Below are 17,898 nucleotides of genomic sequence, written 5' to 3' on the forward strand. Positions count from 1 at the left end.
GGTGGTAGAGAAAAGTATCCTTGTGGAGAAGCTGTGCTGGGAGAGCCAGGAGAACCCCCGAAACGATCTACCAGCTTAGTCTTTGGAAAGCCTGATTAGGGTACTGCTGAGTTTGCCTTACTCTCTCCTGGTTTTATTTTGTCTTTCAGTTCCTCATGTGAGCCTGACTGCCATGCCTGGGCATTGACACTTTTGGGTACAGCTGTTTAAAATGGCAGAGAGAGGTGGAAATGAAGAATTAATTAACTTGAACAGCTTCCGTAGTCACAGAGGGAAAGGTGAGTATCGGTTTGGGCACGTTTCCAAAACTCGCTTTGTAAAACTCTGCTCACAAGCAGCAGGATTCGTAGATGCTGAACATAGATGCAAGCGCTGTTAATGGGAACCGGGCAGTGGTCTGTTTTGCCGTGTCATACACTGCTCTGTTACACTTCCTCCACAGCCACCTACAGAAAACGCTCTCATTTTATGCTGACGTGCAAAATATTTGGCTCTTGTCTTTCTCATGTTGTACTGCCTGAAGGCAGATTGCTTCTTGGGAACACGGTGTAAAGGTATTTCAGCAGGGCTGAGGGGCTGATGGCGTTCTGCCCTTCTGAGGACCTCGCAGGAGAGAGGCTGGCTCTGCGTTCCTGTCCTCGTAGGGCTGCGCTGGCACCCGTTCCTCCCGGAGCGGGATGCAAAATGATGCTTTCAGCTACGGCTGCAAGGTGGAAAACATACTCCCAAATACTTATGCTACAGCATAAGCCAAAATGTTGTGTCAAATCGTGGGGAAAGCGTGGTTGTAGGCTGTCTGTGGTACAGGAACCCTCTGTTTCTGGTTGGAGCGTCTCTCCTGCGATCCAGCAGTTGTGCTCGGTAGCATCTATATTGCACTCTTGACAAGCCTTGAGGGACAAGGTTGTCACCTAGTAGTGGGATATCTTCTGCACCCGCAGTCAGAGGCCCTATCTCAGTCCTGCACAAGGTACTCCTGCAAAGTCACGCTCTTTCAGAAGAAGCCAAATTGCACAGGGAGCCTTATCTCTCCTCTAGACTGTCCTGCACATCAATAAAAGAAAAGGTATCGTCCCTGAGATATTGAAAGTTCAGGACTTCTCTGCAAAAATTAGGAAATACTCTGTACATGGCTTGTTCAGAATAATTTTGGCAGCAGCTGGACTCGTGCTGAAGTTTGGGATAGAGGAATCTCTGCGTAAGTGTCGGAGTGGCTGTTCCATGCATGGGCCGTTGTGGTGAGCTATAGTTTGTGCAGGTGTTTTGCTCAGAGGGCCCAGGGAGGTGGGAGTGGCTGTAACAGTAACTTGCAGAGGAACCTGTGACCTTTGAGCGCTTCTTCCTGGTTGCTGCAAAGCAAATGTGAAGATTGCTTTTTCAGATGTTTCGGTGCTTGTGCCGTGTGATTTCAGTTATTTACCCTGAGCAAACAGCTAACTTTACTGACTTTACTACAGACTGGATAAACCGCAGGGAGGAAGGTCTTATCACAATATCGGATTCCTCAGATGAAGAATTACCTTTGTTGTTGGAAACGCCAGCAAAGCAGCAGCGTGAGGAAGACGACGATGATGTAGTCATCTTGGCAGAGGTAATTTTTCGTTCTTACGCTTGCCCTGCTTTATTCATGGCCTTTATAGCCAACTCGTCTGCAAAAATCTGGTGCGTTCCTTTGAGAGTCCTGTCCCATTACAGTAATTTACTTAAGATGTCTGAAATGAATGTTGGAATTCTGGCATTTTGCTGGCTCTAAGTGTTTAATCATATTTTGGGCACAGGAGGGGAGAACTAGACTGTTAGACTGCATTGTAGTTAAAGTTCTACGTAACGAAGGCTGTAGCTTCCATAAAGTTACCTATTTAAATCCAGAAAGATGGAGTGCTTTGTAAGAGGACTTGATGTTCCTTAGAAGGCAGGTTTTCAAAACATGCATTATCTGACCTTGTGTGCTTTATGTTCCTCTATGCTATTTGGTTTCTTGTTGGGCTGTTGTAGGCACTTACATTTTTGCAGTTTTACAAAGCCAACCCGCCTGATAAATCTCTTTCCACTGGCACGGGCAGTCACACAGAGAAGGGCCAAAGGCTTTAGCTTACCGGGATTATTTTAAGTCTCTGATTTAATATCCAAGCTATATTAAGAATATATTTCACTTGTCTGTTAAAAGTATCAGAGGCATTGAGAAAATGGGTCGCAAAGCTGACTTTTCTGTTTCTTAGTTGAAAATAGTAGCAGAGAATATTCAAACTCTGTTGGCATACAGCCAGAGGCAAGAACAAGGCCAGAGATTAACGTTTTGAGCTTTGGTTCCTGCTTGTTTACATAAATTGATGAGAATGCAAATATGCTATCAGTTAGTTCCTCCTTCCCAGACTATTTTACTGGGAGGGAAGTAGGGACGGAGGTGAGCTCAGGAAATTACTCCAATCTGAAAGTCTTGTGCATCCCCAGTTCTGCCAAATGTTCTGTCAGTACCTGGGGACAGACTGAGGATGGAGTTCAGTGAGACAAAGGTATGTGGGTTGCAGTTTTATGCCTTGCTAAGCACCTTGCAAAACAGACTTTTCATCTGTTTCCCACTAGAAATTTGATTAAATGCGAAAGATCCGCTGGAGCAAGGATTCTGACATGCAGGAAAGAACTCCTACTTAACTCTAGTCTGTCTTCTTTTTAGACCCCAAAGCATCAGCAGCTTCTGCGTCCCAATGTCATCAGACCTGCTGCTCAATGGCAGGGTGCAAATGCTGTGGGAGAAGGAGGATCTAAAAGTGCTGTTGAGCCCTTGAGGAGCGCCTGTCTGCAAGATGAGATCTCAACTCCGCCGTGCCAGGGAGACCAGTATAATCACATGGTGGAGAGCAGTGCTGGACCAAGCAGGCATGAGAGTATGAACTTTGCCTTGGAGCAGCCTGGACCGTCTGAGCTTAATGGCCCCAAGTTTGAACTTACAAGTAACCAGGAGCCCGGCCCAAGTTTGCCTCCAGCAAAAAAGACGAGTCCACAGCCTGTTGTTAACAAAGAAATGGTTAGTCTGGAGAATGCAGGCCTTCCACTACAACAGGAAGAAAAGGTGGAAGCCCAAGGATGGCAAGGAGAGGACTTGGAGCCAGAGCAAAACCTCAGAGGAACAGCCGCTGCAACTACCCCAGACCAGATCCACGAGAACAGCCAGCTGGATCACCCGTACTTCCAGCCGTTAGAAGGCGAGCCACACGCTGTGGCAAATGGGTGTGCTCCTCAGCAAGGGCAGCCTGAAGCAGACCCGGGATCTTTGAGGGCATATGGAGAGGAGGCTCCTGGGCCAGCCTTCCCCCGACCTGAACCTCAGCAGGATGGGATTCCAGGTCCTGCTTCGCCCCAGCCGGCGCATCCACCAGAAGAAATGGGTCAGCAGGCAGCGATAGATGATGAACAGCCTGGTCCAGCCTTCCCTGCACAGGGCTCTCACGAACTTGGCTCTAGTAATGTGCCAGAACAAGGAGCTGCTGGGCAGGAGCAAGACCTCACTGCACTGCTCATCAGAGAGACAGTAAGTATTCCCAGGGCTTGTTTGATTTCTGTGTGCATGGTATTTTCGGACAGGTTTTTCAAGGTGTGTAGTGTTTCACATGCTTAAAGCACAGCCCTACTGACTTCAGCTGCAAATCCTCTTCGTTTTGGCTGAGACTCAGCTGTGCAGCAAGTGAGGAGAGTGCAAAGAACTGTCTTGGAAAACTGGGGTTTGAAAGACTAATGCCAGCCCTGTGACAGAAGTGGTGAAAGGATGTGAATCTTGAGGGCAGTCTGTGCTTTGGGGTGGGCTCTTGGCCAGAGAGATTTAGCAGAGCTGATTGCAGGGTCTGAAGGGCACAGTGAGGTGAAATAACATGGATCTGTTCCCTTAAAGGCTTCTGCTAGTTTGTTTTTGTCTGGCTGATTCCTAACCCAGCTCTGTAGAGCTGGTTTAGGAGTGGCTGTAGGGCTAAACGAGCTAAACTGAGACGCTAAACACTGGCAGAGGGCTTGAGGGAGGGTAGAGAAGGCTTAGAGACACATGGCTGAGAGCCATGGCTGCTTTCAGCTGGCTCTCCTAAAGTCCTTTGGTCCATGGCCATGTCAAGGCCACCACGGTGGTCAGGGGTGGCGGTTGCCCTTGCGGTGTGGATTCCCCAGCAGTAGCACTGAGGGATTTCTGGATAAGCAGCGTGAAGACTTGTGCATGTTAACTGCACACGCTCCTTTCTGGCTCTGCCTGTGAAGCTTAGCTACAAGAACTGAACCACCAAGAAGGGTCCTCCTTAACCTTTGGTTTATTCAGCAGCTTGGGCAACATGGTGTATATTGAAAAAAAACCCAACACCAAAACCCAAAACACAGTGGTGGTGCTTCATGTCTAATGTTTTCCCCTCCAGTGCACACTCCTCCCCTTGATTGCTAGGGAGGAAGGGTCAGTCTTGATGCCTTTTGGAATACTTTTTTGCAAACAAGCATATTTTTCTGTATCTTACACCAGCACCCCCATGCCCTCCAAGTCTTCCCTCCACATCCCGTGTCTGATTGTATTTGGGAAAACTGGGCTTGAGGAAAATACTCTTTAAGTAGCAGACCAACAAAATTAATTTCTTTCCAAGTAAGACTTTGTTGATCAGTGACTTGCTTTAGGATGGGTAGGTGGATACTTTTGCATTGTCACGGTTGCTTGACAACCCTGAGCAGTCCGGTCTTGCAAAGCAAAATGTCATATGGTGCAATACCTGTACAGAAGCCCAACAAGAGAGAACAGCGAAGGGTACTCTTTGTACATGGCTGATGCTGGGAGAGCTTTCACAGAAATGCCAGGAAAGGTTTGTTTTCTGTTTTGATCTCGTTGCTAGTGTGTCTGGGTGCTTTGGGTGGGTGTATGTATTGTTGGGTTTCTTCCTTTTGCTTTGGAATGTTGTGTTTCAGCACAGAATCTGGAACTCCTTAATCTTCCACCTGAAGGTAAATATTAGCTGTTCTTGTGTTGTAGATCATACCTACGTGCCTCTCCTGTTTCCATCCAGCCTGAATCACTCGTTAGGCCAGCTGCTCGTGGTCGTTCACATCACTACCCATACTCTTCCTGTGAGAGAGAGCTGTTAGCAGTCATCCTGTGGAGCAAAGAAAAGCCAGCAGCTTGCAGCATCCAGGCTGGATGGATACAAATGGTCTCCTGAAATCCATTTTGGCCCTTGTCTCAGGAGTGTCCTAGATAACGACCTATAAATCTCCGTCTTTGGTGCTGTTGTTACATTATGCTACACATCTCCTCTAGTACCTATATAACCTTTAGCTTTTCTTACTCTAGGAAGCAAGATTTCCAGATGTGAAGAAGGAATATATTGAAGAGCTAATCAGCATCAAGAACTGCTATGACTTAAATGTGTAAGTGCAGAGCTAAGAGCCAGGGTGTCTCGTACAACAGTCTGGCTGCAGTCACACTTCTATTTCCCCACCTGCAAATGATGCTGTTCTAGAGCATCTGTCCCGGCTGGGAGTCAGCACTGTGGTGATAGTGCCAAAGAGCAGAGAATTTTATTTTTTTTTCCTTCTAATAGAGCTTTTCTTAAATCCTCTCTAATTCTGACGTTGTGCTGTAGCTTCTCTGCTTTTAAGATCATTTGCTTATTTAAAGGTATTACATATAATTTCCTCTTACTAGGGTTCTTAAAAAGGGTGAGTGTCAGGATTAAGGTGTTGAGATGACTTCTCTAAAACATCGTACGAAGGTGGGTTGATGAGTTTTGAGTTGGAGAAAATAGTTTCCTACTTGTTCATTTCACTGCCTTTTGGCTTTTTCCAGGTAAAAGCTGACCTGTTTTGGACTCCTTTATTTAGTATCGTGATGTTGGCCTCTATCCCCTTTACTTAATCAAGCAGCAGTGGTGCTGTTTGAGTTCTCTCACATCACTTTTTGCAGATGGAATAGAGCAAACACATTTACCGGCTGGTAGGATTGATTCTAGATATCTGTTGAGGGACTGATTTCGGTCTAACTGATCAGAAAAATGAGCCAAGAAGGGAAATAAAAGGAGTGTAAAATCAGCATGAGGACTGTTGCTTTCCCAGTTGTGTTACCAGCTTAAGAATACCTCAGTGTTCATCATGCTTGATATCTCTGGGAGTCATGTTAGAATCAAAAGGTTTTTTTAAAGAAAGATATTAACCTTGTTGATAAGTTGCATCATCTCCCTATGCTTTTGGGTAAAGCTTGCACAGCTGAAGAGCGAAGGATTGTGTGTGTTGGCACCAGCAGCACAGAGGGGAGAGTGGTTTGAAGCAGATCACTTGTGACTCCTGTCTGATGCTAGGTGGCCCCTTTCTCTCTCTGCAGCTGTCACTGCTATCTCAAACTGTTGAAACTGGTTATTATGTGATGCAAGAATGAAGAATAGGTTTTGGTTGCCAGAGTATTCACTCTATCTTGTATGAATCCAATGCCCTTTCCAGTTAACTAGGGCACTAATTAAGCAGTATTTAAGTGCGTGAGGCTTAGAATTAGTTGCTGGACCATAAATAAGTTAACTGGCAAGGAACGAAGGATGATCCCATCCATTGGGCATAGATTTACTATTCTGCTGCCTTTGGCTGTGTTGTGAAGTCTTGTCCCCAAAGTGGGGCTTCTTGATTAGAAAGTGGTCAGACTGTAACTTCTTTTCTCGTCTTTCCAAAGCGCTTTCCCTGCAGTGGTGGTGTGGTCAGCATGAGGGAAGCTTTCAGGCACCCGCACCACGTGCTGGGTGCACCTCGGTGTGGATGGTCGCGTTGGGAGCGTAGAAGCCTGGTAGGGCCATTCCTTGGGGCAATCAGGCCGTTGAAGTTGGGCATCTGGCTGCAGGACCCTCTCGCAGATTGTGTGAAAAAACTCGCTATTGTGTCCTGCAGGGATTTAGTGAAGCCTGAGAGAATTAAATCCCAGTATCGGCTTCGATCAGTCCTAATGCGTTCCTTCCCTTTTTGCTCCTGAAATCTCTTCTCTCCTATTGTGCACCACAGACCCAGTGAGATGAAAAGGTGCTTACAGGCTTCCCCGTAGGCCATCTACAGTGTCTGCTCAGCGGTGCGTTACCCACTTACTGGATGATAAAGATTTATTCTCCATATTTTTATTCCTTTAACCAAACTATCTTTTGAGTTGTCACTGCATCTTTTGTGTGAGAACAAATGGGTCAAAGCACTGGTCAGCCTCTCTGGCAGGGTCTCTTTGATCTCCATGGTATGTCAAGCTGAATCAGGCTTGAAATAAAATAAGGGTGGCTGGGTTTGGGCAGGGATGAGGCTTTTAACTGGCTCTGTGTCCTGTGGTGCAGATATTAATGAACAGTGCCGCGAGTGTGCGTGCATTGCGCGCTGGGACCCACTTAACTAATTGTCAGACGTTGGAGGTTAACATCTCTGAAAATCCTGAGCATTGAAATGGCAACGTGGAGAATAGTTCAAATGCGTTCTGACTGTGCCCCAGCTGAAACCCGGGCATTTCAGCTGCAGTGATTTCAGCTCCTTGAAGTTTCTGTTTTGTTGGATTAAAACAGTTATCTTTTACAGAAGGCATGGGGGGCAGGGAGCTGGAAGCTATTAAATGCTCAGTGCCAAGATATTTTGTTGTTTTCCTGGAATGATCGTCTTAAAACTTTCAGCTGATGTGAAGGATAAGATGTGGGAGCTCCTCTTAGCAGGGTATCATCTATTCAGCTTTTGTGTGCAGAAGCATTCACACTCGGTCAAAAGCTTCTGGCTCAATATGTCAATACCTGATTAAACAAAAAGAAATGCCTCTGCTTTGAATGTGAAAGCAGGGCTAAAGTAATCATGCCTTGATAGTGGGTTAATGCTTCAAGCCAGCTCAGATTTCTTAATTAGGGGCTGATTTCTGACATCAGGAATGTAAATTAACTGCAATTATGTCTTTGCTGCAACCTAGCACCTTCTTGTTCAGGAAGTTTTACAAATGTTAATTGCTTGTCCCACCTCCTTTCAGAAGGATATTGTGCTGCCGCTGGGGAAACTGAGGAACAGCTCGTGTTACTTGCCCCAGTTAGCACAGCTGGTTAGTGATGGTTGAGAATAAGCTGTGAAAGTCCGATTCAGACAGATAGCCTACAGCAAACTTCTCTTTTTTGAAAGGGCTTCTGAAGTATTTGTGGCTCTCCAGCAATGGGGTATTCTGAAACTACTTGCTAGAGTCTTTTCTAAGCTGCAATACTCAGTTTAACTAAATTTACCTCACAGTTATGACTGTTTGTGATAGGACCTCAGGTACGCTGCACATACAGGTTAGTATGCAATTTTTGGAGTGATTTTTAGTGATTGTTTCCTAACTGCTGTTCTCACTAGAGCAGGTTCTAGTGGAGGTTGGACAGTGCTGGTGTGATTTCAAGCTTTATTACAATGAAACCTGTATTCAGAGTACATAGTGTTTGTAAATACAGTTCGAACCGTGTTTCTGTCTCTACTCTTATGTGGAAATAGATCAAGACTGGAGGCTTTAATTCAAATTTGAAGCTGTAATCTTCTGTTGAGGAAGACGTCAACCGTTCACAGGTTTTATAGGGGTTTGTATGCTGCTTTTTTCATGGATGCATTTGTGTTGGCCATAGGAGTTGACAGCTAGATTTCAATTAATGCTAGTTAATGCTACTAGGTGGTGGCTGTTCTTTCTTGTACGGTCTTCATAACGTCAATTCCAGAGTAGCAGAAAGTTAGTGCAGGATTTGACACGTGCTCAAAGGAGGTGCTGCTTTACATGGTTTTACCCATGGGTGTGAGTGGGGAAGTAAGCCTGGTTGTTCACCTCCAGTATGAAGAGATGTAGGTTGGTTAGTAGCTCACCCATACAAGCTTAATGTATGTAAATGTAATTGTTGAAAGACAAATCTACTTGCTTTTCCTTCTGCTGTCATTCGTTACTTAATTCTCAGTCATTTACTTGCAGTTTGCTCTAGTCTAGCACCTCCCTTGGTTCTTACAAGGCAGGCTGTGGATTGCCTGCCTAGCCTCATAATTATAGGATACTAAAAATTGGATGAGCGAGGAACGAACCTGAGCTCCCAAACCCTGAAGTAACTATATTTATCTTTTCAGCCTTTGTAACTTTCTTCTGGAAAATCCAGATTACCCAAAGAAGGAAGGCAGAGTGGTTTTAAATCCCAGCAGCAGCCTGCTTGCCAGCCAAGATGAGACAAAGGCAAGTGAGAGTATCCTCATCTACAGCATGCCTCTCATCCAGTCTGTTCAACCTGAGTGGGCCTTGGGATGTCTGGTTCTATTAGTGCTTGGTTGAGCCATTCTTTCAGAAGAGGCCTCTGGGTGCCTTTTAAGATGGCGTTAAATAGCAATAGTTAGTCGCTTGCAAGGTAACTTCCAAGACTTGCCTGTTTCGGTGTTGCATAGCTGCACCGTGTCTGCTCTTCGGCCTTCTGCGAGACTCTCTGCCCTGCCTGCCTGTCAGCTGCCCTGTCTGAAGTGTTCGCTTTGATAACTAATACAAGAATTCCACGGTCATTCTGTCCCATGAAGTGGACTTGGCCCTCAGGTGTCTATTGTGTGGCCTTTGAGGCAAGGCCTTTTAGCCTTCTAACTGCAAATCCCCCTACTGCTTCTTGATTTTATTGACTTTTTTTTTAAAGTCCATTTGAGGGAAAAAAAATCCTCTCTGAGCTGCTTTGAGTATGTTGAAATAGCAGTGTGTAGCTTGAGAGAAAGAAATGTTGAATACCTCTTGGAAGCATCTCTCAACCTCGAGCCAATGAAGTTGTTCACCCTTTGTGCTCACCTAAATGTATCCTCTCCTCGCTGTCTCATGCAGCCGCGCACAATGGCTTTAAACCATGTGGTGTGAGTGCTGCTAGGAGCAGAGCTGCAGCTGCTCAGGGCAGGTTAGCCACATGAGTGCCTGGGCCAGTAGGCTTCACACCCATGCTGTGCTCGAAGGTGGTGGTTAGATAGGTGCTCAGACCTGGGTGCCGTGTCACCTGAGTTTTGGGTGGTCTTGCAGAAGGTCCTGATCGCTGACAGGGGTGGGTTGGGGTGTTGGTGTGTGCGTTTGTAGCAGCCTTTTTATATCTTTTGCATTTTCTCCTTAGGTGCCTAAAGTGGACTACTTCGACTTCTCCAAACTTGCCCCACTTGATCAGCGGTGCTTTATCCAGGCAGCTGACCTCCTTATGGCAGACTTCAAAATGCTGAGCAGCCAGGACATTAAGTGGGCACTACACGAACTCAAGGGACACTATGCAATCACACGAAAGGTTCTCCAGTTCAAGTCTGTTTTCTTTCCTAGGGTTATCTCCCGTGTCTGGAGAGCAGTGCGATGTCTTTTGCCTTACTATACCATCTGCTAGTGTGTGGTTATGGGCTTTTTTAATAATCTTCCTTTCCTTTTAAGAAGTATTAATCCATTTAGTACAGACTTGCAAAATTGATTGACCAGACAGAATGCAGCAGGAAGTTTTTACTTTTCTCTAATAGGAGAACTGGGGAAACTCTAGCTAGTTGATGGTCGGTGATGCATTAAACTGAGAAGTGTTCCTGTACGTTGGCGCTGAAGTGCAGTATAATTGCCAATAAAGCCTAGACATTTAGCTAAATCTTAAAACATTTAACTGCTGCTATTAGTTAACTGACTGCATGTAATTGAAAAGAAGCCCAAGTCTCACTGTCCTGTTTCTCCTTATTATGACTTGTGGAATGAGTCCTATATCTCTCATAAAAGAGTTTCATTGTGATGGAGCTGCAAAGACACTCGTTTTAAGTATCAACAAGCTGAACGTAAATGTGGCTTCACGCTTTTGACTTGGATCTACTCCTCTAATGTGCTCCTCTTGCTTGAGCTCCTTTCTCTACTGCTCCAGGACAAACAAAAACTCCTTGTCTCTTCAGCTGCTTGCCTGAGCACTGAGTAGTTGAGCTTCACTTATTTTTAAATTAAAAAAAAAAAACAGCAACAACAAAAAGCCAAACCAGCTCTGTTACATCAGAGTGGGCACCAGCTTTATTAGAGTTAATAGCTGAGGTGTTGTGAAATATCATTCAACTATTTTGTTTTTATGGAATGATTGCTTTATGAGTACATAAAGCAACAAGATGAGCAAAGGAAAGAGATATACTTGCCTCTGTGTGGGGTGTTTGGCTTTCTGGTTTTGGATCGGTCTTATGCACGTGTTTGTACTGTGCTTCGGTTTGAAGCGTGTGCTTCTGCTTTCTGCCAGGAACAGACAGGATTTAAGTCTGTATGTTGTTTTCTAGGCCTTTTCAGATGCTATCAAAAAATGGCAGGAGCTGTCTCCCGAAACCAGTGGGAAACGAAAAAGGAGGAAAGAAATGAATCAGTATTCATATATAGACTTCAAATTTGAGCAAGGTAAATAAATACCAAGCGGTATGTATTGTGCTCTCTGCGTCGTTAATGTAAGCAGAACTGGCTGCAGCATGAAGTACTGTTCTTGAAAAGGGAGGTGATCCCAAACCAGCTACGGTCCTGTCGCTGTCTGTTATCTCTTTTGCTGATATTCTTTATTAGTCCCTCTGCTTGGTACAGTGCTGTTTGAGATGCTGAAGTTATGCAGCTGGTGGTGTGTGGAGGGCGAAGGATTTAAGCTTTGTTCTGGCTGCTCCATCTGATTTCATTGCGCTTTAGGGGATGTGAAGATTGAGAAGCGCATGTTCTTCCTGGAGAATAAGAGACGGCACTGGAGGTCCTATGACAAGCTCACTCTTCTCCCACCGGTGCTACTGGAGCAGGAATTCTATGAGCAGAAAGTTAAAGAGATGGCAGAGGTGAGTGGTACAAGCTGCTTTGATCTTGTGGTGCAAATGACTTCAACTGCTGTAGAGGTATTGGCCCTAAACGTGGCAGTCTGCCTCTTAGAGACATTCAAATGCTGAACAAAATACTGAATGACTGACTGCCTTTGCCCCCTTACTACCTGTAACATGTATGACTCTTCCCCAGTAACATGTTTTCGAAGGAAGAAAGCCAAGCACAGAGCTTCATATTTACTTAAACATACAGCCGCTGCTCTTGCAAGCGCTGTTCTGGACCTCTTGTGCTACGAAGTAGTGAAAGTTCTACTAATTAATTATTTCCTCTGACTGTTAGGAGGCTTCTCTGCTGCTTTAGAGCTTGTAAGTGCAGCTCAGTGTTGGTGGTGAATAATGACCAGGCCCCAGGCAGTCTGTCTGCTCGGTCTGCCTTCCACGAGTTGGCAGACCTGTGACTCCAGAATGGCTTGTCCTGTGCTGAGGACCGTGTGTTTCAAAGCAGAACCCTGCAACACCTGCTGGTGCGTTGTCTTCCCCTCGTAGCCTGAGGAAAGACTAAATTCACAGCTCTGCACCTATAGGCCTGTCTAAAGTAGCTTCTTAAAGATCCTCGTCTCTTAGGCAGATGGGTAGCATCTTCTTTTCAACGCAAGGCTAATGTTCCTTGGGGCTTTCTCTAGAGGGGCCTCTTGGGTGAGATCATCTCTGCCGGTGGAAACCTGAGCCACCAGCCCTCCACCAATATAGAATTCAGTTCTTTGTTCTTGCTGCCTTGTGCTTCTCCCATCTGTTTTAGCTGAATCACAAATAGCTTAATGGATTGGAAGGATGGGCTGAGTGATGCTCTAAGCAGACAGTGAGCCTTTTATGGTGGTTTGTAAGTCCTGAGATAACGTAAAAGAGTGTAGAGGCTGGAAAATCGCTTCATCTATTCTGTAAATACAGTTGCACATGTCTCTCTTGCAGCACGCGGACTTTCTCCTTGCTCTGCAGATGAATGAGGAGCAGTATCAGAAGGTCAGTATCTAGAATGTCGTCCGTTCAGCTTATGCATAGGCACTGTTTGGCACTTGCTGCTTCACAGACTCTCTTGGCTTCTGGAATGGAGCTTTTCTGAAGCTGCATTTGCGCTGTGCTGCTTTTGCTGAGCTGGCAAAACCTGCATAGTGTGTGTTGGCTGGCTTTTAGAAAAGGTAGGCGAGAGCTGAGTCCAGCAAGCCAGTACTGATGCATGTAATGATCTGTAGTAATTCAGTCAGCTGCTGCTTGTATCTTTACTGGCCAGAACAAACATTGCAATAGAATAGTACCAGGTTTGCTCTTGCTACCACCATTATGGCTGTTTAAAACAGATTTGCTGCTCTTGGAGCTCTGCCAGTGGAAAGGCCTTCCTCATTTGCAGAAAGGACTCTAAAAACCTGAAAATCAGGTATTTCCCTTTAAACAAAGAGAGAAAAGTTAGGGATCGGTTCGGCAGCTGTTGATTACCTTTTTTTGTACTCAACGCCCATTGCTCTTCAAATTTTGGATATGCTGGACCTCTGAAGAAGTGGGCAGACTGACTTTTTAAGTGGGGAGCTTCTCCACCCTTCCAGTGAAAAGGCCAAGGCGAGATCTCTCCAGGCAGATGAGTAAATGTTCCTTTAGAGGGCCACAGATCTGAAGCTTGTTTTTCCCCACATGAATGGTGGGTACTCTCTGCTGTTTCCCTGCAATTGCACCTTCCCAAACCCAAGAGGCTTCTCTGCCTGTGAGCTCAGAATTACTAAACACAGTGTATTCTGTAGCTTTCTGGAACCTATCAAGCAGGACATGTAACTGTTAAGTTACTTAACACTGAGGTTCTGGTTGTGCTTAGAGAGTTTTGACCACAGGATATCCAATGGAATTGTATGTATCTGTTGCTCTTTTAGCATTAATGCTGGCATTGTTTATGGCTTGCAGTTGGACGTGTCTGTCTGTTGCTATAGCTATGGATGTTTTGATGATGATGCCAATACCTCTGTTTATGGCTGCAGGATGGTCAGATGATAGAGTGCCGCTGCTGTTACGGGGAGTTTGCATTTGAAGAGCTAACTCAGTGTGCAGACGGTCACTTGTTCTGCAAGGAGTGCCTAATTAAATATGCTCAGGAGGCAGTCTTTGGCTCTGGGAAGGTAAGAATTTCCCAACTGGGAAACTTCCCAAGGGGAGAATGGGTAAAATGCTATTGGGAGCTCACATTGCTGTTTGCCTAGCGTTGTTGCTGAAATCAGATGTAACTTCATTTCCCAGGAAATATTTGAATGGAATTGTGTCCTGAAATCCAAATCCAACAAGTCAATCTCGCCATAGAGTGAAGCCAACAACTTCCCAATGGGATCCTCGCTGAATAGGATTTCAGTTTTACTAACCTACATCTTTTGTGCTCTATGCTTCGCCACTGGGATTATTAGGAAAACTTTCTACAGCATTGATAGGAACAACAATAACTTGTACTTGTCTGGCTTTTATTTTCTACTTAATAAACCGATGATATCTGCACAGAGAACACACTCTTATCTCTGACTTGGCCAGTCTCCTGGCTGAGAGTGTTTGTCCTTCGTAATATCCCCGTGATCCCAGTTTGGGGGTTGGTTCCTCTATAATACTATGAACCTTCTTAGTCTCCCATTTAGCCGGCAATTATCCCGGTACTTGGCTGAGCTGTAAACAGGTCATTAACCTGCTCTGAGGTGTGCATGCTCCTTTGCCTGGAGATACGATGATCAAACTGTGGGATGCTTTTGTATATGTCATGTAAACATATAAACTGGCAGCTGTGTTTTATGTGGCCGTATCGTCAAGAATGCAACGTGCTGTTCGTGAGCAGAGACCGTACAGTAGTAATGTGCTGCGATGTGGTCACTGTGGACTTGGAGTGAGTGGACTGTGATCCCAGCTATCAACGGCATCTTCATGCCCACTGTTTGTTCAAGGCCAGTGTGTAACTAGTCTTGTTCTTTCCACAGCAAACCCATTCTCTGGCAGTCATCTGCTGACTTAAGCTCTGTTCTCTCTAAGCAAGGCTCTGCGCTGGTTTATCTGGAAGTGTTCTGGGTACTGAGCCTTGCTGTTTGCTAGTGTCATGCTGAACCTGAGCTCTCTCCTTCCAACCCTAGTCAGAGCTCAGCTGCATGGAAGGCAGTTGCACGTGTTCATTCCCCACCAGCGAGCTGGAGAAAGTGCTTCCAGAGAACATCCTCTGTAAATACTATGAGCGGAAAGCTGAGGAGGAGGTGGCAGCTGCCTGTGCAGATGAGCTTGTCAGGTAAGTGTCCAGCAGAGGATGCAAACCACCCTTAACTGTTGTAGAAAATTGTTCCCTGAAACCCTAAGTGTGTGCTGACTATGAGATAGGTAGCTTTCAAAGAGCTGTATTATAAATTCAGGCTTCTGCCTTCCTAGGTCTATTTTTATTCAGGCTGGTCTGCCTTTGACTAGGAGCAGATTAAAATTCAATAGGTTTGTCTCCCCCAAGACTTGCTTGCCAGCTCTGTGCTGATCCTCTAAATTACATGGTCAAAAGCAGTGCTGAGCATGTAATATTTTGATGGCGAACAGGGGAAGTGATCGAAGAAATATGAGCAAAAAGGCAGTAGTCAGCACATCCTGACGGCAGGCGTTTGGTTGGCAGCCTTATTAAGTACCACACAGCTATTTGACTAAATCCGCTTTCAGCAAAGATATCTTTGGCGCTCTGTGTTAATGGCGTCTTATTTTGGGCTGCAGGTGTCCCTTCTGTAACTTCCCAGCTCTACTGGACAACGATGTGAAGCGGTTCAGCTGCCCTAATCCCCGCTGCAGAAAGGTAATTGGGGGATATTTTGCCGTTGGGTCTCTTCTGAAGTGTTGGGCAGGAGAGCTGGGAGGACAACTCGTGCTTCCTAGTAGCAGGTGAATGAGTAGCTAATGTGACTGCATGGGGCAGCAGCCAAAGGATTTGCTGGATCCTACTGGTGTTCTGTAAAAGTGTGTGGCTGGACACGATGAATTTCAGGGCACTGATAGACAGCGGTATTCCTTTCTTTCCTTGGAAGATGTTGGCTAAAAAAACTTATGGATGCCATAGGTTGCTGTCTTGCATATACAGAAGTTTTAGGTCAACGGGGAGCTGGGTGTTTAAAAGGCATAAACCCGAACTGTAATCTTTTATCTAAATAAACTTCTGGAGAGTGAGCTGAGACAGCCTTACATGCTATCCTGAAGAGAATTAGCGTCTGCATTTTTCTTTTATGCTGTCGCCTGAATACAGATTCAGTTGGAAGTGACAAAAAAACCCAACTTGTTGGAAGAGCTCGCTGAAATATGAGCCATTCAAAGGGCAGAAGATCTTTGTGCTGCTCTCAAAGTTTGCTAATAGCCGTAACGGCAGAATCGTCAAGCCCAATGGGGAGACAGAGTGGGGAAAACTTGCTGCTTCTGTACCATCTGTTCTGGGGGAAAAAGAGAAGCATAGAAATGTCTTTCCCGGTCTCCTGAATGTATGCAGAGCCTTGCTTACATCTGGTGCCAGTGAGCCCAGGCAGTCCAGTATCAGTGTTTAGCACCGAAGCTACAAGGTGTCTTGCGTAACTTTAGCCTCAACGGTGAGTTCTCATGCAATATTCACCAACTGCCTGTCCCCAGCAGAGATTTCTGCTAACTGCTGAAATTTCCCCTTGAGTGCATTAACCTTATGCTTGTAGCTGCCATAGCTTTGGCTTCTCGTATAGATACCACCATTCGTCTGTATTGAGAAACAAATAGGAAGTCAAATTCTGTTGTGTGGAGAAGTTGAAGTTGCCAGCAGTGAACTTTGCAATTTGTAGTGAAAATTGAACTTACTGGGGGGAGACAGCTGCTTATGAAAGATGCACGATTCCATTCGAGATCTCTAGGCTCCAGATATGTTTTGCTAACATCCGCCTCTAGCATTTGGGAAAGAAATGTGATTCTGATGGATCATCCAAGTGTCATGAGCAAGGAGGTTTGCTGGTCGCTAGGTGGCAATGTTGATTCATGTTTAAGTACTGGTGGCTTTCCTGCAAAAACGGAGTTGTTTTCAAAATGTACGTATGTCAGCACCAGAGAACAAAATTCGGGCTTGAAGAACATGAATGCTTCAATGTGCAAAATGAATTGAAGTCACTTTTTTTTTTCCTAAAACATGTAATGTGGCACAGTAACTGTTGTAAGAGGGGTCAGTGCTGAAATGTTCCTTTCCTTCTGGTTTGCTGTTTCATTTCCTTCCTAGTGTACTGCCTGTCCTCCCTCCCTGGGCTTACAGCATTCCAGTGAGCTGGATTTCTGGTTTCCTGGACAGCTTGTGTTGATTCATTAGCTGAAAATCTGCTGAGTAGCTTTGCGCTCTTAGAAGTCTTGAACGACTTTAGGATTTGAAGTCGAGGGTGAGGAATTCGGATAGCAGGATGTGGTGGTGTCTCACAGCATCAACTGCAGTGCTTCTTCGTATTCCCGCTATCTGTGTCTCTCCAGAATAAAGAATTTCAGTTAATGCTCTTGCTTGCAGGAAACTGTTGTCCTTAGGGAGGAAAGGGCTAATCTAGGGAGCTCTACAGGGGTTGGAGAGGAGGATGCATTGGCTTTGCTAACAGTGCCTCTGGCAGCCTCGGTGGTGGTGATGACTGATCCTGGAAGGAGTCCCTCGCTGGTTGGAAGGACTGCACTTGCACAGCTGAACCTAAAGCCAGGGGAAGTGTGGAAAGGGAAAGGTCAAAATGTACCTCTCCTGAAACCTCAAGGTCTTCAAGGGTGGGGAGAGGAGGACCAGATGGTGGACCTGTTGTATTTCTGTGCTCCATCACCTGGATCCTTTGTCTTGCTTTGAGAATTCGTGTTGATCCTCTCAGGCTTTCCTTTAAATCTTAGAGAGGTTGGTTCACATTTGGGCCGGCTATGGCTGTATTGTAAAGTGATGGGAACCGGCTGGAAGCCTTCGTTTTGGCTGTGTCTGTGTATGTTGGGCTCAATAGTAAGAGCTCTAGGCATGCCCAGGTCGCTGCTTATGCATCTCACCTGTAGTTCCAGTCATTTGCACCTCACAGGGACCAAAATGTGGCTAATTGTAACCTGGGCGACAGGCAGAGCTGCCGGATGCCTCCTGTGACTTGAACGGCT

The 17,898-nt window shown here is 45.6% G+C and overlaps 1 protein-coding gene across 2 annotated transcripts in view; it reads left to right on the top strand.

Moving 5' to 3' along the window:
* Nucleotides 1-211: 211 nt before the first annotated feature.
* Nucleotides 212-17,898, top strand: part of RNF216 (ring finger protein 216) — a 62,648-nt gene continuing 44,961 nt past the window's right edge. The window contains exons 1-12 of one of the 2 annotated variants that reach the window (XM_086473020.1): nucleotides 212-278; nucleotides 1,434-1,591; nucleotides 2,675-3,529; nucleotides 5,309-5,385; nucleotides 9,082-9,184; nucleotides 10,083-10,247; nucleotides 11,245-11,359; nucleotides 11,636-11,775; nucleotides 12,727-12,777; nucleotides 13,779-13,916; nucleotides 14,901-15,049; nucleotides 15,511-15,589. In XM_086473020.1, coding sequence (XP_086329146.1) covers nucleotides 212-278; nucleotides 1,434-1,591; nucleotides 2,675-3,529; nucleotides 5,309-5,385; nucleotides 9,082-9,184; nucleotides 10,083-10,247; nucleotides 11,245-11,359; nucleotides 11,636-11,775; nucleotides 12,727-12,777; nucleotides 13,779-13,916; nucleotides 14,901-15,049; nucleotides 15,511-15,589 — 2,097 coding nt within the window. The remainder of the gene's footprint in view (nucleotides 279-1,433; nucleotides 1,592-2,674; nucleotides 3,530-5,308; nucleotides 5,386-9,081; nucleotides 9,185-10,082; nucleotides 10,248-11,244; nucleotides 11,360-11,635; nucleotides 11,776-12,726; nucleotides 12,778-13,778; nucleotides 13,917-14,900; nucleotides 15,050-15,510; nucleotides 15,590-17,898) is intronic. The other variant, XM_086473021.1, reaches the window with a different exon arrangement.

The sequence above is a fragment of the Leptosomus discolor genome, chromosome 14, assembly GCF_034619465.1.
Source record: "Leptosomus discolor isolate bLepDis1 chromosome 14, bLepDis1.hap2, whole genome shotgun sequence".
Taxonomy (NCBI): Eukaryota; Metazoa; Chordata; class Aves; order Leptosomiformes; family Leptosomidae; genus Leptosomus; species Leptosomus discolor.